Source organism: Amphiura filiformis, chromosome 2 (assembly GCF_039555335.1).
Source record: "Amphiura filiformis chromosome 2, Afil_fr2py, whole genome shotgun sequence".
NCBI classification, from domain to species: Eukaryota; Metazoa; Echinodermata; class Ophiuroidea; order Amphilepidida; family Amphiuridae; genus Amphiura; species Amphiura filiformis.
In genome coordinates, this window is record NC_092629.1 from 31,898,888 (window position 1) to 31,925,706 (window position 26,819).

At 38.9% G+C, this 26,819-nt stretch overlaps 1 protein-coding gene across 2 annotated transcripts in view; it reads left to right on the plus strand.

The window, feature by feature from the left end:
* LOC140146093 (arginine-binding periplasmic protein-like) overlaps positions 1-23,879 on the plus strand; it is a 68,963-nt gene extending 45,084 nt beyond the window's left edge. For both annotated transcript variants that reach the window (XM_072167845.1, XM_072167846.1), the window contains 3 exons: positions 19,358-19,435; positions 20,312-20,522; positions 22,448-23,879. In XM_072167845.1, the coding sequence (XP_072023946.1) occupies positions 19,358-19,435; positions 20,312-20,522; positions 22,448-22,494 (336 nt within the window). In that variant the 3' untranslated portion in view covers positions 22,495-23,879. The remainder of the gene's footprint in view (positions 1-19,357; positions 19,436-20,311; positions 20,523-22,447) is intronic.
* The last annotated feature ends 2,940 nt before the right edge of the window (positions 23,880-26,819 follow it).

Consider the following 26,819-nt stretch of genomic DNA (forward strand, 5'->3'; position numbering starts at 1 on the left):
CGTCTGTCACTAGTTTTGTGGGTTTTGTACAAACTTTCGCATATTGGAGGAAAAGTCGAAATATTCGATTTTCGGCATTTCGGCACTTCAAGTCTTCAAGTCTTCAAGTGCTGTTCTCCTAACAAAGCGAAGCTTATCCAAGGAGTAAGGTGATGATGCTCATAAATGTGCAGAGTGCAGAACAACAAACGGTGCAAGTAAAAAGAACTGGAGAGCTGATTTAGATGACTTGGTGAGTAGCAGTAGGCTGCAAGACCCTCACTGTTGGCAGAGCTATGGCCTGGAAAACGTTGACAGATGGTGCTGCAACTGCTTCCGCAGGTAGCCTGTTCCAAGTTGGAATTGTCCTCACAAAGAAAGAGTATTTGTAGGTGTTGCGAGTAGCCAAGACTGGAAGGTAGCGTAAATTGTGTGATCTTCCAGAGGTTGGGTGAAGCCTGATGTTTGGTGGAAAGCTGATGTTAACTAGACCATGATGGATTTTATAAAACATTGTACATTGAGACATCACTCTTCTAGTGGCTAACTGGTCTAATTGCAGCTGATCCAGAAGAGGTGTTACGCTTGTCTTTCGATGAAATTCTCCACAAATGAACCTAACAGCCTGACGCTGGACCATTTCCAAGGGTTTTACATCACGAGCTGTGTATGGACTCCAAGCTGTGGCGGCATACTCAAGTTGAGGTCTGACAAGAGTCTGGTATGCCTTTAATTTGACATCCTTGGAACATGGCCCAAGGTTACGACGAATAATTCCAAGTGTGTTGAGAGCTTTTGTACGAATGTTTGAGACATGTTGTTTGAATGATAGGTCATTAGATATAGTTACACCAAGATATTTGTGACTTTCCGTTTTCTCAATAATTTGGTTTGAAACACAATAGCTGAAAATTGACGGCAGTTTCTTACGAGTGACAGTGAGGTGTTGACATTTGCTGGCATTAAAAGACATTTGCCATTTGTCTGCCCATGCAAACACTGCATTCAGGTCTTTCTGTAAGGCTACATGATCTTCTGGTCCTTTTATCTCACGATATAGAACACTATCGTCAGCGAATAGTCTAATGGTAGATTCCAGCTCTTCAGTGATGTCATTGATATAGATAAGGAAGAGGGTGGGTCCTAACACTGACCCCTGGGGCACACCAGATTTTACAGGTGCCCAGTTTGAACAAGTTCCATTCATGGTAACACTCTGTTCCCTGTTTGACAGGAAACCTTGAATCCATTGGAGCGATTTCCCTCTAATGCCATAATAGTGCAATTTGGCAGCAAGCCTCTGGTGCGGCACCTTATCAAAGGCTTTGCTAAAATCTAGCATAAGAATATCAGTCTGACTGGTTCTGTTTAGACATTCTGCCCAATCATGGATGGCTTCCAGCAGCTGAGTTTCACATGAGCGCTTTTCCCTGAAACCATGTTGATTTTCTACTATGATATTATATGTGGCCAGATGTTTGGAGATATGCGACAAGACTATGTGTTCCATTAATTTACATGAAATACAAGTTAAACTAACAGGTCTGTAATTCTCAGGGGAAGATTTTACTCCCTTCTTGTATATGCCAGTGACAAAAGCTTTTCTCCAATCATCTGGCAAAGTTCCTGTTGCATAGGATTGCCGAAAGATGAAATGCAGCATCGGTGCAAGTTCTGTAGCATAATCATGAAGCATCCTGGCTGGTATACTGTCTGGTCCCCCTGCCTTGTTGATGTTTATCTGAGTAAGTTGTTTTACTACTCCTTGTAACTCTATGTCAAGATCTTGAATACTTGAAAAGGCAGAGTGCCCTTTGTTAGGAATTGCAGATAAGTTCTCGTCAGTAAATACGGAGGAAAACTGTTTGTTTAGAGCTTCAGCCTTTGATAAATCAGAGACACATGTTTCCCCATCTGATATTAATGTGGGGATACTTACTGCATCCTTCCTTTGGGATCTTATAAAAGACCAAAATCTCTTTGGACTGGTTTCAAGACTTGGCCCAAGCACTTCTTCCATGTAGTGAGTGTAAGACTGACGTAGGGTAGCAGTCACATTGTTACGCTGTTTTTTGTAACTAGTCCAAAGGCGTTTGGATTTTGTTTTCTTTGCAGCAGAATACAACTTATCCCTTTTCCTCATTTGTTTCACAATACTATGATCTATCCAAGGGTGGCTTTGTTTACCCTTGGAGAAATGATGGGGAACATACTTCTCTGTTGTATTTAACACATAGTTCTTAAATGTGGTCCAGTTTTCATTTACAGATTTGTTCATGGGTTCATTCAGGAAAAAATCCCTAGAGTTAGCCTCCAGAGTTTCTTTGATGCTCTGTGTAGCAGCTTTCTTAAAATTGTAGATCTTACGTGGTGGCTTACACATTCTTTTGGGCTTTAAATTCAAGTCAAAGAGCACTATGTCGTGATCACTCACTCCTGGTTTTGTTCTAATATTACTCACAACATTTGGGTTGTTGGTACATATCAAATCTAAAACGTTTTGTGATCTTGGTCTTGTGATCAACGTATTCAGCTGAGTAAGACCTGACTCAGATAGAAAATCTAAGAAATCATCATGAAGTTTCTTACGTCTACTGTCACCTTTTGTTTCACATGTCTCCCAGTTTATATCTGGGAAGTTAAAATCACCACAGATGATGATATTACAATGACTTTTGATTTTACTCAAAACTTTGGCAAGGCTATCAGAAAGATGGTTGACTGGGTCAAAGTCATTATTTGGTGTTCGATAAAAACTACCTATAAAAACTCTACCGGCTTTAACAAACTCCATGGAGGACCAAACAATTTCACAAGGTGCATCAAACTCTGGTTCTTCAACAGAAACAAAGTTACCCTTAACAGCAAGGAATACACCTCCCCCTGATTGATTACGGTCCTTGCGCATAACATTGTAATCTTCAGGGAAAATGGAGTAAGATGGAATACCTGAACCAAGTTTGGACTTGCATCCAAATATTATATCAGGAGCATGCTCTTTGATTGAAGCTTGAAAATCCAATCTTCCTTTCTCCCCTTTTAGCCCATCACAGTTAATGACCATTGATTTTAACGTAGGAACACAATTCTTCCTGGATCTGTACACTTTGTTTGCCTGGTGTTTAATTGGTGTGGACGTATCATGTGGAACAAAGTCACACACATCAGGCTCATCGACAGTAACTTCATCGGTTAGTGACTCAAAGGAATTACCAGTAGCAAAGTAATTGCTATCAAAGAAACTGGGACCAACATTAGGCAAGCCACATTGTATACAAATCCAAGACAAATTGGAATGATGAGTATACACATCAGATATGTGGTCCGTTACAACGGCACACTCCCGGTGGTACCATATGTCGCAGCTATCACATTTGATAGCTTGCTGGTCATTTTCCACTTTGCGACTACAGATACCACAGGGATAGTTGGTAGTTGTAGGACCTGGATTTGTTTCAACACAGCTAAGGAGTAAAATCATAACTATTGTCTGACGGGTACATGTGGAGTTGGACCTAACCATTGGTTTGATTAGACCTTTAGGCAGAAATTTATGCAACCTTGTATGATTGGTAAGGTATGCAAGAGAATGGTTATGACTCGTGAAACTAGAATTAGACACTACAGTATCAGAATATTGATCATTCAAATGATGTGCTGGATAAATCATACACCACAGGTAGTAAATGGCTACAATAAGAAAGCTTAACCTGGCAAGGATATCCATTTTTGCCTGTGAATAAGCCACTAAAAGAAGCTTTATATACAGCAAGCTACCAACACTTAATATAACTACAACAATTTGTGTATGACAATAAATATACAGAGTCTAAATATACAAAGTCAACAAAGACAATATGGCCGCCGTTATGGCGGGAAAATGTCAGACAAAGGCTTCTGGTTAAATATATGTTCGCTGGAAAAATGCCACAGTATGGAGTAATGGTGTTAATCTATTTGATGTCCCTTGCAAGTCATACGATCACCTGATAGTCCAGAGAGATGACTATGAAGAACTCCAGAATCAATATGGCTGCCACACCCAAGTCAAATTATGTACAACATGTAGTTGGATTTAAAATCTTTCAAGTTCGTACAGCTCTATTTGGTGATGATGATAATGTCTGCAAGCTGGAGAAGTCCTGTGGAACACATTAAGTATGTATAACTGACCTGCGTATGTTCAAGGCTGATGGTATTCAAACACAACTATGATGCCTATGCTGGCATGGTGGAGATGCCTACACACTAAATTCTGCCAAGGCTGCCAAATTCAGAGGGCTTCAAACAGGTCCAAGTAGACACTGCAGTCTCACAAAAATACCACTTTCCAGTCAATCAATTATGACCAAAAATCACATCAGTAAGATGGTAGGATAGATATTCCATGTGAAAACTTCCATATAGAGATATATAGATGCATAAATAAGGTGAAAATCTATACTATTAAAGAGGAACTTGCCGATAATCGATACTTTGAAGAGGAACTGATCGATTCATCGGTATCATCTCGGAGATTATAGATAAATTTTAAATTAATAAATAGATAAATAAATAAGTTCTAGCATTTCCAGATGAATGGTAAATGCATAGATAGATAGATAAATTAATAAATACAAATAATTATTTGGATTTATTCGGTAGATCAACCAATGGTGGCCCGCTTATTTACGGTCCGTTGCTGCGTTGCTATATACGCGGATTACGCACAGGTCGTGGCAACTTCTCGACGCGCTAATATGGTAACAAAACTTCCAGTTTATCACCATTTGCAATGGTAGGCCTATGCTGTAACCGCTACACAGATGATTTTCGAAAAATGGTCCAAGTGATATTTTGAAAGTGATTATTAGTTTATCCGTTCGTGATCGTGGTGACTTTCGATGGAGAGTGGACATTATGCGGCATGGTAACCGCAACCCCTATATAATAAATCAACTGCATTAGTTTATGATAACTTTCGGAAACTTCTTTTGTGACGACTTTCCGAAGATAATAACAAGGTAGGCCTAGGCATATATTGGAAAGTAATTTGAGTTTATTCGTTTGTCATGTTGTGATGAATTTCGATGGGGAGGGTGGGGCATTATTAGCATGGTAACCGCAATCGCTATAATATCTCAACAATGGCGTAGATTTCTTTTTGACATTGGGGCCGGGGATAGGGATGAAAACATTTCTTGAAGTAGGCATATTAATAGTGAATCCGGCATCTTTTGGCAACATTAACAATGGCGTAGATTTCTTTTGACATGGGGGGATGGGGTCCGTTTAAATCAATTTCCTGAAATAGGCCTACCGTGAAGCCAGCATCTTTGTGGCGACAGAATAATTTATGGCAAGCTAATTAGGCCTACTGGTGAATTCAAAAGTGGAACAAATTCGCACGAAAACCGCAAAATTGGCACTTTTAGTTTGGCCAAAAATGAGGTTAATTTTGTCAGACACCTATATTATACATTATGTCAACTTGGTGGTGATTGTATGGACCATGCATTGACCGTACCAAAATATTGGGGGGGGGGTTATCCCCCACCCCACCGCCTATGTAGGCCTAACTCAACCTTCTTGAAACCCAATGTTGCTATAGGCCTACTTGATGAAACAGAAACAAATATAAAAGAAAGAACGAATGAAAGAGAGAAAGAAACTCACATGCGTCAACATGGAGGTGATTCAGTAGACCCATATGGAAAAGTAGTCTCTTTTGCTCAAATAAAAGGGTCCCACAGTTAAGCAATGGGAGAAAATTGTCTTTTTCACTTTCAACTTCAATTATTATAAAGGAAAGTCTTTTATTTTTGGCTCACTCTTAATTGTCTCATGTATATATTAAACTCTACTTTCCCCGATTTTCAAGGAAATCTGATGAAAGACCTCGTCGTACAGGAGCACTAAACACCGCAAGGTATTCCCAAAATCTCACTCAATTTACTGCGAAATACACTGACATGCACCCCGTGTTATTAAAGTAGCGTGCTATAGACGGCCCTCACTTGATAATAGTCAGTCCGATTGACTTGGCTCACACGATATTTCCTAGAAATACTTTGCCAGATTCTACTCTCTAAAAAGGAATCTGATTGGTTACAAAATGCCGTCGTACAGTAGGAAAAACCATACCCTCTTCCGTACAGCCCTGCCTATAGTAAGAATTCCAATTGAATGAACGCAGCTTTTAACAGCTGCACTCGATCCAACCGCGATCGTATATTGCGTATTTCAAACAACAACGCGAACGCACGACCTTGGATACAATGCTATCCAATCACAAGTGCGTTGGCATGGTTGGATTCACTTCCGCGTTACTCACGCACAGTCGCACACGCTGGCGTACATCGCGCAGTGTACGCAAAAATTCGTCACGCTATTGAAAGCTGCGTTCATTCAATTGGAATTCCCACTATAGTGTGCTGTGTGGTAATGTATGCATTGTGCATTGACCTCGAACGCCTCTGTACACACAGCATGCACACACTGGAGTCGAGTATAATTTATTTAAAGAGACTTTCATAGGAAAACTTTTCCATATGTGCCCCTTATCAAAACATTGAGGAATTTATTACTCACCTGGGGATTTATGCCTATGTAAAGAAAGAAGAAGGAAGGAAGGAAAGAGGGAAGGAAAGAGGGAAAGAAAGAGGGAAAGAAAGAGGGAAAAAAGAAAGAAAGAAAGAAAGAAACCCATGCACATACATGCGTCAACCCGGGGCGTCAACATGGAGGTGATTCAGTAGACCATGCCCCTTATCAAAATATTGAGGAATTTATTACTCACCTCGGGATTTATGCCTATGTAAAGAAAGAAGAAGGAAGGAAGGAAGGAAAAAAGGAAGGAAGGAGGAAGGAAAGAGGGAAGGAAAGCGGGAAGGAAAGAGGGAAAGAAAGAGGGAAAGAAAGAGGGAAAGAAAGAGGGAAAAGGAGCAAATTCGCACGAAGACCGCAAAAAATGGCACTTTTTAGTTTGGCCAAAAATGAGGTTAATTTTGTCAGACACCTACATATATTATACATTATTTACATGTGTCAACTTGGGGGTGATTGTATGGACCATGCATTGACCTTATCAAAATATTGGGGGGGGGGGGTTATCCCCCACCCCACCGCCTATGTAGGCCTAACTCAACCTTCTTGAAACCCAATGTTGCTATAGGCCTACTTGATGAAACAGAAACAAATATAAAAGAAAGAACGAACGAAAGAGAGAAAGAAACTCACATGCGTCAACATGGAGGTGATTCAGTAGACCATGCCCCTTATCAAAATATTGAGGAATTTATTACTCACCTCGGGATTTATGCCTATGTAAAGAAAGAAGAAGGAAGGAAGGAAAGAGGGAAGGAAAGAGGAAAGGAAAGAGGGAAAGAAAGAGGGAAAAAGAAAGAAAGAAAGAAAGAAACCTACATACATGCGTCAACCCGGGGCGTCAACATAGAGGTGATTCAGTAGACCATGCCCCTTATCAAAATATTGAGGAATTTATTACTCACCTCGGGATTTATCTTGATGGCCGCAGTTTTTCGGCAATTTTCCTGTGCAATTTTCTAAATTTTCAGATGATCGGAGGCACATGCCTGCCCATATCACGCTACACGCAACTGATTTAAAGGTATGTAAATTTGTAATTTGAAAATAAATTTTGAGTTTTGATGCGTTTGACTATAACTTGAGTAGGCCTAGATAGGAAGAAAGACAGAGTAGGAGAAAGGGAAAGAAAAACCTAACGTAAGAGATATAGATAGAAGGAAAAAGACACAGAGAGGGAAAATGAGAAAGAAGTAAAGAAATGATGTGAGCAAATGTAAAGAGAGAAGGACTGAGAACGAAGTAAAATAAGAAAGAAAGGAAAGAAAGGTTTAATGGAGCCCTGGCGAGAAATAAATATATAAATGGTAGGAATGAAAGAAAGTGAGGACGGAAGGATGTGTCGAAAAGAGATCAAAGAAAACAAAGAACGAACGAACGAACGAAAGAAAGAAAGAAAGGAAGGAAGGGAAGAAAGAAGTTTAAAAAAGGTATGGCCTACCAAAAATACGCAAAATGGATTTGTGTTTTGGTCAAATTCTAATATGCAAACACGCGTTATTGGGCTGGTAAAAGCGATACCAATTGCCATAATTACCATTTCCCCCACCCCACCACCTGAAGTTACGCCTATGTAACTCAACCTTCTTAAAACCCAATGTTGCTATAGTATAGGCCTACTTGATGAAACAGAAACAAATTTAAAAGAAAAAACGAACGAACGAACGAAAGAAAGAAAGAAAGAAACGGCCACATACATGCATGCAAAAGTGGAACAAATTCGCACGAAGACCGCAAAAATGGGCACTTTTTAGTAGGCCTATGGCCAAATATGAGGTTAATCATAAACCCACATGTACATATGTTTACAGGAAAGAAAGAAATAAAGACAAAGAAAGAAAGAAAGACAGACAGACAGACAGAAAAAAAGAAAGACAACGAAAGAAAGACAGAAAGACAGACAGAAAGAAAGACAGAAAGAGAGAAAGAAAGAAAGAAAGACAAAGAAAGAAAGACAGAAAGACAGAAAGAAAGAAAGAAAGACAGACAGAAAGAAAGACAGAAAGAAAGAAAGAAAGAAAGACAACGACAGAAAGACAGGCAGAAAGACAGAAAGAAAGACAAAGAAAGAAAGACAGACAGAAAGAAAGACAGACAGAAAGAAAGAAAGAAAAAAGAAAGAATGAAAGAAAGAAAGAAAGCAAGAAAGAGAAAGGGTGAGAGAAACGAAAAGAAAGAATGGGAAAGACAAAAAAGACAGACAGACAGAAAGAAAGAAAGAGCTAGAGAGAGAGAGACAGAGAGAAAGAAAGGGAACAAGCAAGAAAATAAAAAGGAGAGAAATGGAACGAAATAACGGGAAAGCAGCGATGCGCGCAAAAAAAGGGGGGGCAGGCGGGCAATTCCCCTCCCCCACTTTTGTTGGTCATTCGGGGGATTCGCGGGAAAAAATTTGCCCCTTCACACTCCTAATCAGACTCCATGCGGGGAACTGAACAACCCCCCCCACCCCTTTCAACTACGGGAAAGCAAGAAATGGAAAGAGAGAGCCCATGAGAGAAAGATAGAGAGAGAAACTGAAAGAAAAAAGGAAAGACAAAGAAAAAAAGGTCAAAAGGGTGTTTGGTACACAAATTACGCAAAAGATTATGCTAAAGGAAATGGAGGCAACAAATTGTACCACATCACTGACCGAGTAGGCCCTAATAATTGAGCTGTTAAATCGATACCAATTGTCATGACTAGCGGGATACCCGCGCTTCGCGCGGGTCCCCGCTAGATGAGTAAATGGGAGCGTTCACTATATTACAGGAAGAATTACTGAACAGGTAGAATCATTGAAAAGGTACAAATGCATAGATAGATAGATAAATTAATAAATACAAATAATTATTTGGATTTATTCGGTAGATCAACCAATGGTGGCCCGCTTATTTACGGTCCGTTGCTGCGTTGCTATATACGCGGATTACGCACAGGTCGTGGCAACTTCTCGACGCGCTAATATGGTAACAAAACTTCCAGTTTATCACCATTTGCAATGGTAGGCCTATGCTGTAACCGCTACACAGATGATGCGTTCGTGATCGTGGTGACTTTCGATGGAGAGTGGACATTATGCGGCATGGTAACCGCAACCCTATATAAATCAACTGCATTAGTTTATGATAACTTTCGGAAACTTCTTTTGTGACGACTTTCCGAAGATAATAACAAGGTAGGCCTAGGCATATATTGGAAAGTAATTTGAGTTTATTCGTTTGTCATGTTGTGATGAATTTCGATGGGGAGGGTGGGGCATTATTAGCATGGTAACCGCAATCGCTATAATATCTCAACAATGGCGTAGATTTCTTTTTGACATTGGGGCCGGGGATAGGGATGAAAACATTTCTTGAAGTAGGCATATTAATAGTGAATCCGGCATCTTTTGGCAACATTAACAATGGCGTAGATTTCTTTTGACATGGGGGGATGGGGTCCGTTTAAATCAATTTCTTGAAATAGGCCTACCGTGAAGCCAGCATCTTTGTGGCTACAGAATAATTTATGGCAAGCTAATTAGGCCTACTGGTGAATTCAAAAGTGGAACAAATTCGCACGAAAACCGCAAAAATTGGCACTTTTTAGTTTGGCCAAAAATGAGGTTAATTTTGTCAGACACCTATATTATACATTATGTCAACTTGGTGGTGATTGTATGGACCATGCATTGACCTTACAAAATATTGGGGGGTATCCCCACCCCCATCAGCCTATGTAGGCCTAACTCAACCTTCTTGAAACCCAATGTTGCTATAGGCCTACTTGATGAAACAGAAACAAATATAAAAGAAAGAACGAATGAAAGAGAGAAAGAAACTCACATGCGTCAACATGGAGGTGATTCAGTAGACCATGCCCCTTATCAAAACATTGAGGAATTTATTACTCACCTCGGGATTTATGCCTATGTAAAGAAAGAAGAAGGAAGGAAGGAAAGAGGGAAGGAAAGAGGGAAAGAAAGAGGGAAAGAAAGAGGGAAAAAGAAAGAAAGAAAGAAAGAAACCCACATACATGCGTCAACCCGGGGCGTCAACATGGAGGTGATTCAGTAGACCATGCCCCTTATCAAAATATTGAGGAATTTATTACTCACCTCGGGATTTATGCCTATGTAAAGAAAGAAGAAGGAAGGAAGGAAGGAAAAAAGGAAGGAAGGAGGAAGGAAAGAGGGAAGGAAAGCGGGAAGGAAAGAGGGAAAGAAAGAGGGAAAGAAAGAGGGAAAGAAAGAGGGAAAACGAACAAATTCGCACGAAGACCGCAAAAATTGGCACGTTTTAGTTTGACCAAAAATGAGGTTAATTTTGTCAGACACCTACATATATTATACATTATTTACATGTGTCAACTTGGGGGTGATTGTATGGACCATGCATTGACCTTATCAAAATATTGGGGGGGTTATCCCCCCCACCCCACCGCCTATGTAGGCCTAACTCAACCTTCTTGAAACCCAATGTTGCTATAGGCCTACTTGATGAAACAGAAACAAATATAAAAGAAAGAACGAACGAAAGAGAGAAAGAAACTCACATGCGTCAACATGGAGGTGATTCAGTAAACCATGCCCCTTATCAAAATATTGAGGAATTTATTACTCACCTCGGGATTTATGCCTATGTAAAGAAGAAGGAAGGAAGGAAAGAGGGAAGGAAAGAGGAAAGGAAAGAGGGAAAGAAAAAGGGAAAAAGAAAGAAAGAAAGAAAGAAACCCACATACATGCGCCATCCAGGAGGCGTCAACATAGAGGTGATTCAGTAGACCATGCCCCTTATCAAAATATTGAGGAATTATTTATTACTCACCTCGGGAAGAAAGAAAGAAAGAAAGAAAGAAAGAAAGAAAGAAAGAAAGAAAGAAAGAAAGAAAGAAAGAAAGAAAGAAAGAAAGAAAGAAAGAAAGAAAGAAAGAAAGAAAGAAAGAAAGAAAGAAAGAAAGAAAGAAAGAAAGAAAGAAAGAAAGAAAGAAAGAAAGAAAGAAAGAAAGAAAGAAAGAAAGAAAGAAAGAAAGAAAGAAAGAAAGAAAGAAAGAAAGAAAGAGAGAAAAAGAAAGCTAGAAAGAGAAAGGGAGAGAAACGAAAAGAAAGAAAGGGAAAGACAAAGAAAAAATAGAAAGAAAGAAAGAAAGAAAGAAGAGAGAGAGAGAAAGAAAGTGAACAAGCAAGAAAAAGAAAGAGAGAAATGGTACGCAAGAGACAGAGATAGAGAGAGAAACTGAAAGAAAAAAGGGAAAGACAAAGAAAAAATAAGTAAAAAGGGTGTTTGGTACAAAAATTACGCAAAAGAATTAATGCCAAGGAAGTCGTTTGCAAAATAGAGGCAACAAATATAAGCCTACCACATCACTAACCGCGTAATAATTGAGCTGTTAAAAGCGATACCAATTGCCATGATTACCATTTCCATCGTTTATACTAACCGCTCCCGTTTACTAACCGCTCCCGTTTACTCATCTAGCGGGGCCCGCGCGAAGCGCGGGTACCCGCTAGTAAAGATAATTTTAGAGAGCACAAAATGAGCACATCCACCATCTATGAGCAGCAAAACCTTTTAAAACATCTTTAAAACATCATTTCTCTTGAACGGAATGTCGCAGAGACATGAAATCTTCGGTGTTGAGCTTCAAATTTTCTCTAGATTACATAATGAGTAATAAATGTGGATTTTAAAACCTTTTAACACCTTGTAACGGCCGTCGTTATGAACGCGTTCCTTTTACATTCTTCGCGCAAAATAAGAGATGCGCTTCACAAAATGTGTTCTATTTCAATCATGATGATAAACAAAGATTACAAAAAGTCATCCTCATGAAAAATTATTGGAAAAAAACACTTTATTGGCCGAGTAGGCGCCTACAAAGTCTAGATATGCGTCCAAAAATCCTCAAAAAGGCTCAAAAATGGATTTTAAGGTTAATAGACATTGTTAATCTGCATGAAGCCGTTTTGCTGAATATTCAGTAGGCCTACGCAAAAAGATCGTAATTGTTACCACTGGAACGGGGGGCGGGGGTATTTATACTTCAAACTCAGTAATAAATGATTTGCAAAAGAAAATGGCAACACTGATAATCTAGAAAAGAAATTAAACTTGGTTCAAAGACGTGCTCAAATTGTCGTCTGTCACTAGTTTTGTGGGTTTTGTACAAACTTTCGCATATTGGAGGAAAAGTCGAAATATTCGATTTGCGGCATTTCGGCACTGATCTTTAAAACATCATTTCTCTTGAACGGAATGTCGCAGAGACATGAAATCTTCGGTGTTGAGCTTCAAATTTTCTCTAGATTACATAATGAGTAATAAATGTGGATTTTAAAACCTTTTAACACCTTATAAGAGGGCGCAACACTAAATCACTCCGCATTTTATGTAACAACGAAATTCGGCTAATATAGTCCATAGTGAATATGAGATTGTAGCGACCATATCTACCGACATGTTCACTTTAAATCACTCAATATTGGCTCATATGAATTCGACAAGTGTCTTTAATGATAACATGCAGAAAAAAACTGGACAATTGATCTCAAAAGCAATTCTCTGTGGCGGATTAAGAGAAAACCCCATTTTGAAATGTGAGTGGTGAGTTTAGTATATTTGTAGCTATTTTTTTTTGCACCGCAAAATAGCGAAAAAAGTCAATGGTCATCGATATATGTCGACAAAAATTTTGGAATCTAGAGAAACAGAGCTTTAATTTGATACCAAATTTATTTTGCCAAGTATTGCAGGGACGCCAGGAATGGCGCTTGAAGTAGGCCGAATTCACACGTTATCCTATGGGGCGCTGAATTAGTGCTGCGCCCCCTAAACGGCGCCGCGCGCCACTCGGGAAGCCACGGCGCGCCACATGTGGCGCGCGCGCCGCTATTTGCGGAGCCCTGATATAGACCCTGTAAAGGTCTATAATTATGCTGAAAGCAGCATACAGAGAACGTACATGTCAAGTCCACTGTGTGAGAGAACATGCACAACTTACAAGGCCATGCGAATGTTAACCTTGGTGATGCTACAAGAAGCAATTAGTGCACTTGAGCTTGGGTTCATAAAAAATCTTGATAACAAACTCGCAGTATGCACTGACGTGCTGACCTGGTCAAGTCATTTCGCATGGTAACCTTCTATATTAACCCCACTACTCCTTTAACCCCATCACAAAATGTTACGCCAGCCGTTATTCGCTGGTTTCCGATTACATCACAGTGATCACACGTTGTGTATAAAACGAGAAAATAAGTTTACTCCAAACCCGGAACCATGCCGATAACTCGCAATAAACAACCGGAGACAAAGACTTTTTCAATTCACGTGTCATCCATGCTGACCGTTTCACTTTATCTGAACGTTAACTTAATGTCCCGTTAAAGCAAAATATAGTCCCATGACAAACATTTCCTCATCATTCTTCATTATCTTCTTTGAATTGATTGTCAGCTTCAGTAGACCTATACAACAATTGTATACGACAATAAAACAATTTAACATGTCCCACAATCATTAGGCTGAGTAAAAAAAAATACATGTTTCTCGTCCGCGCCCTCCTCCTTTTTTGAAGATTTTTCAAATTTCTTTTTATTTTGTAAACTTTCAGTTATAACTTGTTGAAAAAGATGTTTCAGTTGAAACTGTTTTTACAGCTTTGTAAATGCATAATACATCAGTTAAGAAGAGTTTTGTGACCACTAGAGTGGCCTACCTCTCAAAACAATAAAATAAAAAGGGCCTCCTCCTTTTTCTCAGATATCAATCTGTATGCCGAATACCCAAAATATGGTGCCAAATACAGGTATTTAGCATCGCACACCATCATCATCCCTATGTTCGTGTTAAAAATTGCCGTGGTAGTACGATAAATCCTCACGTTTTTCAACAACTACGCATGGTGATTTTGTTTGAGATAGGCCGTGCGACTCAGGCTATGCATACAATTTGAGATTTTGAGAGCCGGCCACACTGTTTCTATTCTATGTTTTACGATTTTCGCATGATCAGTATATGGCTGGCCGTAACCGCCACAACGTGGAGCTGCTACGCGTAGCTTACTTTTCGCTTCGCGGAGCTAATTTGACCAATCATGTTAGATCTTTTCATTACGCGGAGCCAGTTGATGCATCATCGTTCCAGAGAGAGAAAACTCTTGCCAAAATTAATGTTTACTATGTGGATTTTAAATGAATCGAATCTTACTATAAATAGGGGAATGTTGTATGTGTGTCCACGCAAAAGCTCCGTCAGTTTCGATGCAAATGTCGCCAAATTCACACGGGAAATAGAGGAATATACCACAATGTGTTTAAAGTTTATTTGGTTGAAAACGGTCAAGTATTGGCCTCAAAATAAGTAAAAAAGTGAGTTTTTCGGGCAAATTTATAGCGGTAGTTTGTTTACGGCCTATGCCAACCAACGCGTCCACATGTCTAGCATAAACCGCGCCGTTAGCGCGTCGGCGTACACGACGCGCGCCGCTTGACTTGCACGCACGGGTGCCGCGCGTGCGCTTAGCCAACTTATGCACGGGGTTATGGTCCCAGACAAATGTCTATGGTATGGTGATACGGGATAATGGGATAACGGGATTCACGGGCCTACGAAGACATAAATATCGTAAGGGTACGGGAGGGAAGAAAGAAGGGCACAAAATGGTAGGCCTACTTTGGATGGATTATAGGTCCTACGGGTACGGGGCTGTGGTTTAGGGTAGGGGCCTACGGGATGGGGTTACTAGATTACCAAGATGATTCGGAAGGAATGAGGAATTTTCAATGAGTCTACCTGTACAGTAATTCCTCCGGTTTGAGTGAACGCTTCCATTTACTCATCTAGCGGGGACCCGCGCGAAGCGCGGGTGTCCCGCTAGTGTAAATAAACCACCAACAGTTGTACAGGATCAATACCATTGTTTGATTAGTGTATAGTCAATGTTACCTTGCATGCATGTGCCATGTGTGTGGCGTGTTTGTTTGTTTGTCTACTGTGTCAGGCCAGGATCACTGACACCCACGGTACTGATACTGTCATACTATCACGGTGATCATATTGTTGAATGTTGTTGACTTTAAAATAATCATGATGCAGTCATGTCTACAGTAGAATTCACCACGACCTTTGAAGGACTTAAACCCCATTAAAAGCTATTAAACCAAGATAACACTCAATGAAAACAGCTCAACTATGTTACATCAGATCTTCTCTGGTCAAATACACACTGCACTTGTGTCTGTTTTACCTGTGCAATGAACAATGAGCTGGTATTATAGTTTCAGTTGGGTGAATGATTATAAAGCGAACGCAAGGTAACAATACACTCTGGGCTTTTGTTTACGAAATGAGACAATAGTCTGCTTATTGTTAACCAGCGTTCTTGAAAATGAGAAGCATAATGGTTTGCAGACTTAACACGGTTTAGAAATAATTTGTTCATATTTTTTGGTGTTATCTGTCGTTTACATATCCTTCCTAAAACACAAAAGTACCAATATTTCCAAACACCTAAATTAGCTAAAAATTTAGGAAATGTTACAAAACTATATTTTCTAGAATTTCAGAGAATACTTTAAATATTGACTGGTTATTTTTTACACAGTGACGTCATATAGGCAATGGCATAATACTTCTAACATACACTAGGTCACGCGTCAATGGTGAGCGCACTGAGTATTGTGTATAGGAAAACGGGCAGTACCGTAACTACAGTATGTATGGCCTACTACTAGTATATAAAGTAAATCCGAACTGGTTTGCTGAAGGTCGAATTCCGCAGGCCACGCCGCGCAAGATGTACAAATCAGCTCCCGGCGATACACTGCAGATCGCAGAATTGTGTGCATGGTTTACCACCACTCTGCCTAGCTATATAGTTGTGTACAATACTGTATGAGTTTCTTGTGAGTGCATGTCCATCTTAATAATAAGTCGGTTCGTACTTTTCATAAATTACTTTTTGAATCATAACTATCGTGACCGAGGATATCTTGCAACTACGTGAAGCTCGTCTGGCAAATTCTTAATGACTAAATTCGCTTCACGTTATGAGTAAGTCGTACTTGATTGGTCAGTTTTACCTCCGAGTAATGAAAAACTCTAACATGATTGGTCAATTTGGCTCCACGGAACAAAAAGTCAGCTACGCGTAGCAGCTCCACGTTGTGGCGGTTGCGGCCTACCATATCAGTATCCCATATGATATTTCTATTGTAAGAAAATTTTATTTGTTGTCACGTAAATCACAGGTTTCGTTTAAATGTACTAACTGGAAATTAAATGTACTAATTAGTGAGGACCGGTATTTTGCTGTGGATATGTTCAACTGCAATTTTGATGTAAAACATTTGAAATCCTGGGTAAAAATTTTGATAATATTTAACTCTTTGAGAAAATTATTTTATAAAGGAATGCTGGTAAAACCAGGTGCAATACAATGTACATTATTGACACACTATCACGCTCTTTATCTTCGTCAATAATAGAATAATCGATTTCAATCTAATTGAATGCATGAGTTTGTAGTTGACTACTGAGCGACCTAACGATCGATTGCTAGCCAATCAGATAGAACTCCTTTTCTTGCGTTCAGTGAAATACCACTCGCCTGTCGCTCACTACCACTCGCCCGTCGCTCACCAACGGAGTATTAAATTTATATTTATCGTATAGGACGTCGACGGTGTGCATCGTTTCCCAATAAAAAATAGAAAATAAAAAGCCCCTCATCCTCATAATTTTTAAAAACCCGGACGAGAAACATATTTTTATTTTTACTTGGCCTTATTACTTGACATGCATAATTTATTGCACGTGTCTGCAACTCCATGTGCCTGTCCACGTGACTTTGACCATTTCACGTTTACTGACCTCTATAGCTCCATGTCCCTCCGCATTAAAACCATAACAAATAGTCCCATGACATAAATTCGTCATAAATACACGGTTATTTTCGAAATTCTACTGTCACTTTCATTGACAACAATGAATACAACAGTAAAATAAAAATGTCAGCGAAAATTTTACTTGACATGCATTATTTCTCAATCTAAAACAAATCTCTTTTCGATGACGTCATATCTCTATCCCTACCTTTATCGTGAATTAAGTTATCCAACTTTAACTATGCCTTGCGCGAAGTAAATTAGCGGGGCTAAACTTTTCGAACAAATACAATACACTAGGACATATTATTACACGTAATACAATATTTGCCATTTGCGACATGCCTGGACATTGTGCAGATTTACAAAAACAAATGCTTCAACAGTTTAAATATATACGCATTATATCATCAAACGCAATCGTGCAACTTCATTTTACTGGAACTCTACTATCACTAAGTACGCCACAGCCTTATCAACGAACTTATGCATATGCAAATGAGCCCAATTCTATACAAAATTGACACCACGCATGCGTCTAGCTCAGTGAAGAGGCCAGAGAAAGTGTGTTTCTAAAAACAGTATATTAAAATGAATGTTTTTTCCAAATTATCGTACACAAACTCAACACATATACAACAACAATTTTACATAAGTCAATCTTGTTATACATAAAGCTACCAAACACAAAAACAATTTCCACAGTCACAATTATGTGTCAAATAATTATATTTTATCCCCAGCAAATTCCGTATTATATCCGCCTGCGGAAAAAAAAACATTGGTTCTGCTCCGCTAATCTATAACAAGACAAAATGCTAATTGAAATATCACTACACAGCGCCATACAGTATCACTGCACTATACCCGGTGATGATACCACGGGAGCATTACACGAGGCAAACTAAAGCAACGAAAACTGAACTATTTGGGTCCAAAATTGCCCAATTGTAGGCAAACTTCCACACTTTTACCGCTCCTTGCCCACTTTTACCCAATTTTCTTGATCTTTTCCCTATTTCCCCCGCGCGCCACTGATGCTATCTGGAAATCGCAAGGTAACAATAAAAAAAGAATTGTTGCGAAACTTAACTCGTTGTTATACCTTATAGCCTTATTGTAACATTTCCATTAAAATAGATTTGTATTATTTATTCCCACAAAATGTTAGTTTTTACTGTCAGATATTTTAATTTGAACCGAACAAGTGAGGTAAACGCAAAACAACCCGCAATTTCATTCCAACGCAGATGTCGCCAATGCATGTCACTCCGTCGATCATTACTGACGTCGATCCTGTAGATGTGTTATGTACGTACAGTGTTATCAACGTCGCGATTGCGTTCGACTAAATTTCGATCGTATGAATTAAATTACGGGACACATCGTAAATATCGGATTTTGTCACAAATACAACGCCTAAAGTCATGATTTTTGTAGGGTGTGTTAGTTCCTAAACCCTAACACCAGACCGAGCTTTTTGATATCGGAAGTTAGAAGTTACGAAAGAGGAGAGAAGATGAACAAAGAAGTCACTTGGCACCCCCGGGATTCGAACCTTAGACACCCCGCACATGCCAATCACACGATCACGGACCGGTAGCTACACGGTTAACGCTGCCCGGGCAGCTAGCAATTGGTGATTGCGTCATCGCAGACCCTTGGATTCACGGATGCGCATTTGTTTTCATCGTGGTATTTTGTGGTATTTATGGGTGTTAGGGTTAATACAATCATGTAAAAAAACGAATTGTGACCAAACTTGAGGGCGTCCTCAAATGCTATAATATGGCGTATGTTAAATGGGATTGAAATCAAACTTCGCATGGTGCCGTTTTCTTTCTCAAAGCGTCAAACTTAACTTAAAACTTGTCGATATTTTCAAGATTCTGATACATTAAGCTCCGGGTTTTTGATAATTATTATCGTATTTCTGTTCTACTTCAGGGAGCGGTACTTCCAACAGAAAACATACGACATTGCACGACTTTTGAAGAGTGTTACGACTTGCTGGTAGACGAAACGGTGAGTATAATAAAGTCGCTATTCCGAGACCCGGAGTGGGTTCTCCCGCAGTGGCGTACATGACAGGGAGGGGGTTCCCCTAACAAAAATAAAAAATAAATATTCCTTGTTTTTGGTACTGTTTAAATACGCACGTGCGCCCCGGAAGTGCGCACACATTCGGTAAAGATCTTGATTTGGGTATAAAATTGTGTAAAATTGGGCTATTCCAGTTGCCACACTACCCCTAGGGGAAGATTTAACTAAAGTCAGCCACAGAGGGAGTATCAGTTTTGAATAAGCCCATCTAGTGCCACCTGTAAAGAAAGAAAACATACTTATGAGACCATTTTTGGACCATAATGTACATAAGGACCAGTGATTACACTGACAAAATTTCATCAATATAGCTCTTTTCCTTCTGGGTGATGTCAAAAACTTTTGGATACCCCCTCATATAAGGCAAAAAAAGCTCACGAGTAGTTTGAAAACAAATGCGATATGCGATTTATTTATTTTTTTACTTTTATTTTTATGGTATTTTGAGAAAAAAATATGATTTTTGCCGAATTTTTTCGGAAAAAATTGAAAAGAAAATTTTGATGGGAAACAAAATGTCCGCATTTCTCTTTTTTTCAAATCGCGCGATTTTACAAATGCGCGTGCAAGCGTTGAGACAAACCTTTTTTTTTTTTTGCCTAATGAAATTAAATGTTTTTATTTATTTTCAGTATAGGGCTATTAAGAGTATACAAGGGCACTATTAAAAGCTTTAGTAAAGCGCAAACACGATTCCGTGTGTGGAACATTTTAATTTTCCAAAACATATTTTGTTCGAGAGTAGGTCTATCATACAGTTCTTTCAGACTCACGAGGCTATTTTATTCCTGTGTATAGATAGACGCTTTTTTTAGTGATGCCACCTATGTCAGAGGTAGGACAGATGTAGATGAGATAACAAACAGACTTCAGGCTTGCCCAGTCGGCGGCTCCGCTATGATGACTCGGTTAGACTCGAAACTCGTCGATTGGTGGAATCCAGCCCAAGCTACATTGATCGCAAGCAAGGAATACCATGAGATATGTAATGACGTCAAAGTTACGCACGGTAAGCTTATAGGGGTCAAAGATCGTGTTACGCACGGTAAGCTTATAGGGGTCAAAGATCGTGTTACGCACGCCGGTAAGCTTATACAAAGATTGTGTTACGCACGGTAAAGCTTAGGTCTATAGACCACTTGGCATGTGACGTCATTGCCCGGCAGTATGCGCGCGCATTATGGCTATTTCCATTGTTCTTTGCCCTGCAGTGTGCGTACGCATCGTAGTCTGCTAAGGGCATGTGCATTTTAAATCGCCCGCCACATTTCATATAGTACAGGAAATCCATTGAACAGTGTAGCGGCTCGTTCGAGCATATCGATAGACGAGTCCCTCGCCTTTGTTGATAAACAGTGATGTCAAGTGGTCTATAGGGCTCAACATGTTAGGGTTATTAGGGGATCATTTTTTATTACAGGCCCAATTTGGAAAACCTAATTTCCCAGGGAAAGATCAGCCAGCAGACTAGACCATGGCCAGACGATAACATGAATAGGTTTATTTCATCTTTTAAGGTGTGTATAGTCTTGCAAATATGGGCTGACTTTCCCCTGGGCCATCAAAAGTGCCATGCATTAGTAGGACTACAACTGGTATACTGTAAATCCAAGTGTTTATGGTTTCTGTAACACTTTTTAAACACTGCAAGATGTTTAATTTCTCATTCACATAGTAAAGTTAGGCATATAGGACGCCTTAACACCTAAACACCAAAGTAAACACAAAGTAAACACATAAACACAGAGTAAACACAGTAGGCCTATTTAGATTCTAAACATTCAACATGTTTACTATCAAAATTGTTTAGAAAGTAAACACACCAAATCTAAACACAATGTGCATTACGAATATAGCGATATGCACACAGTTTATACGTCAAGACGTACTACGAACAGCGATATGCATTCAATATATTATACGTCACTGATTCAATGATACGTGTGTACACATAAGCTGACATTGATCGTACGTGTTAGCAAGCACTTGATTGGTGAACTCTATTATAAAACCGGAGATCTTCAGTTTTAATATAAAAACTTAAATTGTACTGCAATTAGAGCACTTCAGTCTTAGTCTTTCACGTGGTATTTTAGTACACCACTGGGCATTACAATCATGCAAAAAGTAGAAATTGGAGATAAAATGATGGCGGTGGAGCAAATCACACATAATGGCTTTAAAGACCAATTCAGTGATCCCAGCGCAAGTGTAAACAAATCAAAATTGTTTATAAATTGCTTAAAAGTGAAGGATAAGTCATTCAATTTGTCATAGTATTTTTGAAATGAAAAAATTAGCAGTAAACGAAGAAAACATCCAAATTGAAGCCCCATTCAAATACACGTAGCTAATCATGTAACTGCTTTATTTTGACTTAAATATACGGCTTTCGGCTGAACCACTAGCAGGCTGTGTTAGCACATCTATGACAATGACAAAGGTACCAAAATCTGAATTTTGATGACTGATTTTACGTTCGTCCGGATGAGCAAATCACTGGATGGGCCTTTAATGAAACTATTGAATAATGAAAATGAACTCAATTTGTTTCAATTATGATCATAATTACGATGTTCATTGCTTAACTTGCATATGCATTGTTTTCAAACACGGCTTTAATAATTATGATAATTGATTTTGACATCTATTTTAAGTATAGTTTTCATTTACTATACCGTATTTACTGGCAGATACATTTCAGGATAATTACAATTATGTGATAATTAAATATTGTTCACCTTTTGATGTGCCATCAGCTCCACCCCAACACATACACCCTCCACCCCCTCAACACACACACCCCAATCACACCCCAACACCAACCCCACCCCCACCCAACACGCACATTTGTTGCATATCTATGCAAATTTGTGACCATTTATGTATTTTGTAATACAATACAATTTCGTATTCATTGTTCTATTTTTACAGGTCACCAGGCCGGATATGACCCTGAAGACTTCTGCATTGGTCTATAAATTATTTTATATAGGCCTACCTCATCTAAAGATTCCCGCCATCTGATTGGTTAAAAGCGCGGGCATAGTATACAAATATATAGGCCTACTGCCATGAGAGGTTCTGGTTAAAACTATGGGCCCGAGGTGAGATCAATAGTAGGCCTACTATTTAAAATAGTACTATTGATCTCAGCAAGGGACCATAGTTTTAACCAGAACCTCGAATGAAGGCAGTATATATTTGTTTTATATCCTTCATTCATAGATTTTTTTGTTCATTGATTGGTTATAAGATTATATGAAAACTCCACCATGCTTCAAGATAGGCCTAGGTAGGGCCTGTGCACGGTAGGCCGGTTTAGGCGGTCCAAGGACTCGCGCTGTAATGTTCATGTGTTAGTGGTTTTTAAGCTTACTCACTGTCAGTGTTTATTTGTTCAAGTTGTTACATGTAAAAAGATTTACATGTGTAAACTTGAAGGCCATCGTGCAATCGGGATAGGCGTCCATACGCACGGTACTAGGCCAGCTACCTTCATGCATGCATGGCCTAGGTGGTCCGAGACTGGTCTCGCACTGTCAGTGTTTGTTTTTAAGCTTACCGTGTCAGTCGCTCTGAATCTGACTGTGTTGGTCTGTGGTATGAATTCAGTAAATATTCCTGCGCTAGAACCGGTAAAAAAGTTCAAATTAAACAGCTGAAATCGTGAATCTTCTTCAGCAGAAGCAGCCACTCCAGCTTGATTTAATATTTCGCCATGTTTGTGTCGTCATGGTTGTCGTTTTACGGCAGTGACAAAATATTCTCATAGTCAATGTCGATGTTCAAAGTTATTTTTATGCTCTATGGACTGCGACGTGGGTATTCTGCTATCCGTAAATAGTATTATCCAGAAGTAGGCCTACTATTTACGGCTTGCTTGGAGGTACTATTTACGGACGTATAAATAATACTTTTTCCACTTCTTTCCAGAATAGTGTGTTTATTTTTGATCACGTGACACACTTTTAACCAATCGATGAACAAGAATCTATTAATGAAGGATATAATTTTGATTATATACCTCATATATAGATTCCTCTCATCTGATTGGTTGAATGTGCAGTCATTGAATTAACTACAGTATGTGCCCTCAAAATGAACTATGGACCGGTCCATGGAAATGAACTATGGACTGGTCACGTGCGTCCCGATCAAACTGCGCAATCGCAACATCTACATATCCATTCGGTATATAAAACAAATATTGACTGCTTTATTCGGGACATGGTTAAGATTATAGGCCCGCGGTGATCGCAAATTGTAATCTGTGCCGTTCGCATTGAAATTAATTTCTCTTTCCAAAAAATATGCTTTTAACCAAACAGATGACAAGAATCTTAAGATTTGGTAACAAATATTGACTGCTACGGGGCATGATAGTCCTGGTTTTGAGATCCCCTTGGGCCTATGATTTTGACCATGCCTCTCATCACACAGCAGTCAATATTTGTATAAATGATAATGAAAATATTCTAAGTTAGAATAATTTACTGGTGTTGGCAATTTTAATTTATAGTGTAGTCAATAACTCAAATAACGGTGCGCTTCTGAATAAAAGTACCGAACTCGGTATGGACTTTAGGTGTAAATAATCTTTATAAAGGGATGCCCCAAAATTCAACCACGTAAATGACGTCACAGGCCACGCCTCTCCTTTTTGAAGGTAAAAAAATCCTTTACAGGGTGTATCAAAATAAAGGAAACAGTTTGAAAAATGCTACTAGATTAAAAAGTATAAGGTATTTGGTCAAAATGACCTGAGTTTATAGCTTAATTAACATATTGACCTCCCAGAACGGTAAAATCACTGGCGTGTGACCATTGTCAATGACCCAGCTGGTGGCTATTTTTGTGAACCGAGTAAAAATGCAGTTGCAGAAAATCAATTACTACAATTACTTCGTTAAAAATATGGCCATCCATAGTTATTCCACTCGTTCATCCCATTGTTTTCGTCCTGCAATATTCAAATATGATTTGGCTAGAAACACTATTAGGAGGCAGGGTCCATTGCTTTGGAATTCTATCCCCGACGTAATCAAAATGGCTTTGTCTCCTTATTCTTTTAAACGCAACTATAAAGATTACTTAATTTCTTCATACTCATAGATATATTGTATTCAGAATTGTATCATAATATTGTAAGTTGTACTTAAGTTAACATATACATACTTCTATCCCTGTCCATAATTTTCCTTAAATGCCATTGCCAACGTCTTTGTCTGTCTGCACTAGTACTGTCAGTCTGCCATTTTTCACCCCCGTCTTTGTCTGTTGTTTGTAGGCGTCTTTTCGTTTTTGCACTGAGGGCAATCACGTCTTTCGAGCTTTGCTCTTGTGATTGTCCTACCATCCTTTTCTCTATATTTTGTTACCTATATGATATGATGATGGTGAAATAAACTTGAACTTGAACTTGATAGTCTTAGTCTTCCACATGGCCACCTGGGCATGGCCACCTGGGCATGGCCACAATCTCATAATTCCTTGCAGTTAGACCCGAGATGTCGTCATTTGACGTCACGCCGATGCGCACATCGTTTGGCGAACATCGTTACTGCGCATTGCAAGTCGACGTGACGTCAAATCACGACATCTCGGGTCTAACCGCAAGGAATTATTGGATTTACCGAAAAAGTCAATTATGTCAGTTGGCCGGTGAATACTGGTTTACCAATAAATACCACGGAGTGAATCTTGACTGAAGTCGCAAATACCCGGCGGGAAATTCTGGGAAACACTAATAAAAAAAGTGTATTTCAAACGATTAATAATAAAAAAAGTTCTTTAATTTTGGAGAACCCTTAAAGGTTCTCTAAAGAACCGAAAATGGTTCTGTATTACATTTTGGGGGCATTTCGTTGGTTCTGGAACCATTTTTAGTTCTTTCCTGAGAGGACAACTTTTTTTAGAACCTTTATTTCTTAGAGTGTATACTTAGAAATATAATCATATAACATACAAACAAGGGAAGAGGCTTATGCATCGCACACGGGAACATAAAAACATTATAACCACTAAGAGCTACTAAGGTATAGGACGTTTTTGTTTTAGCTATATAGCCTAGCCCCCTCTCGAGAAGTATTTACTTATATTTGTACAGTTGCTCAAGTAGCATTCGATGCAAATTACGGTTACACAATTCGATGCGGTTTTTATGAGCATTTTAGTGCCTAAAACGGCATAAAATGTGGCCTTTGAGCCCTTTCCAGCCTTCTCTAATATCAATCTCCATAGACTTTACGTGTAAAATGAAAAGGTCCATTAAAAAAAAAAAGGGCATCGAATTGTGTAATAAAATTTGCACAAAATGCTAATTAAAGTATAGTGTGTATGCAATGCACTAGTTTTCGAGAGGGGGCTATACGTAATATTTCATGTATTGTATGTATAGTCTTCAAAAAATAAAATGTAAAAATAAAAGTATACAGGGTTATAGGAGTTGAAATGTTTTTAATATTTGGTAGTTAATAAATGTTTTTATGACAATTATATGGTGTCCAATAATTTACTATGTGTGCTTTTTTGGGCAATGGGCAGGTTGAATTTACTTAGTAAGCGTTAATTTTAATCACCAAGTTTTGTTTACGTAAATATTAGTAAAGTATAAGGAAGCACGCCAAACATTCGACTGTTTGCGTACGAACGTTAACCATGGTTTCCGAATTTGACAACCTTTTAAAAGTATGTAATTTTTCCCCATCTTCATTTTGAATATCAGACTTGTCTTTACTTGATTGTCTATTTAGACTTAATTTAAATCTGGTCTTCAGCTGGGTTGTGATGCAAATGACCTTGAGTACCAGTAACTACCCGGATCGTAAGCATCGATGGTTTGAGCGAGGTGTGATAGAGGCCATTTGGGTGAGGGCGGTGCAGCCGTATCCCTCTCCCGCATTTGCATCAAAACCCAGCTGAAAGCTGAAGGTTTCAGTCACAACGTCGGTTCATCGTCAAAATAGGCATGTCTGGTTGATCAAATTTAAATTAAATCTTAATTTCAAGATACCCAGAGATGAATAAGAGTCTATATAATTATACACAGTTAGATTGTCTATATTGTTTATATTATTAGCAAATCGGTGTTTGTACCAAAAATTGACAAATCTGAATTTGATCAATTTCAGTGTATTGTATTGTAGTTTTAGCAAATCACTGGTATAGTAGTACCTTTAACCCCCTGGACACTACTTGTCACTACTTGTCATCTAAAAGCATTTCTGATTGGTTGATAATTTGAAATGCTCATTTCAAATGCCAGTTGTGATTAGGCTTTAAACTATCTATGGTGAAACATGCA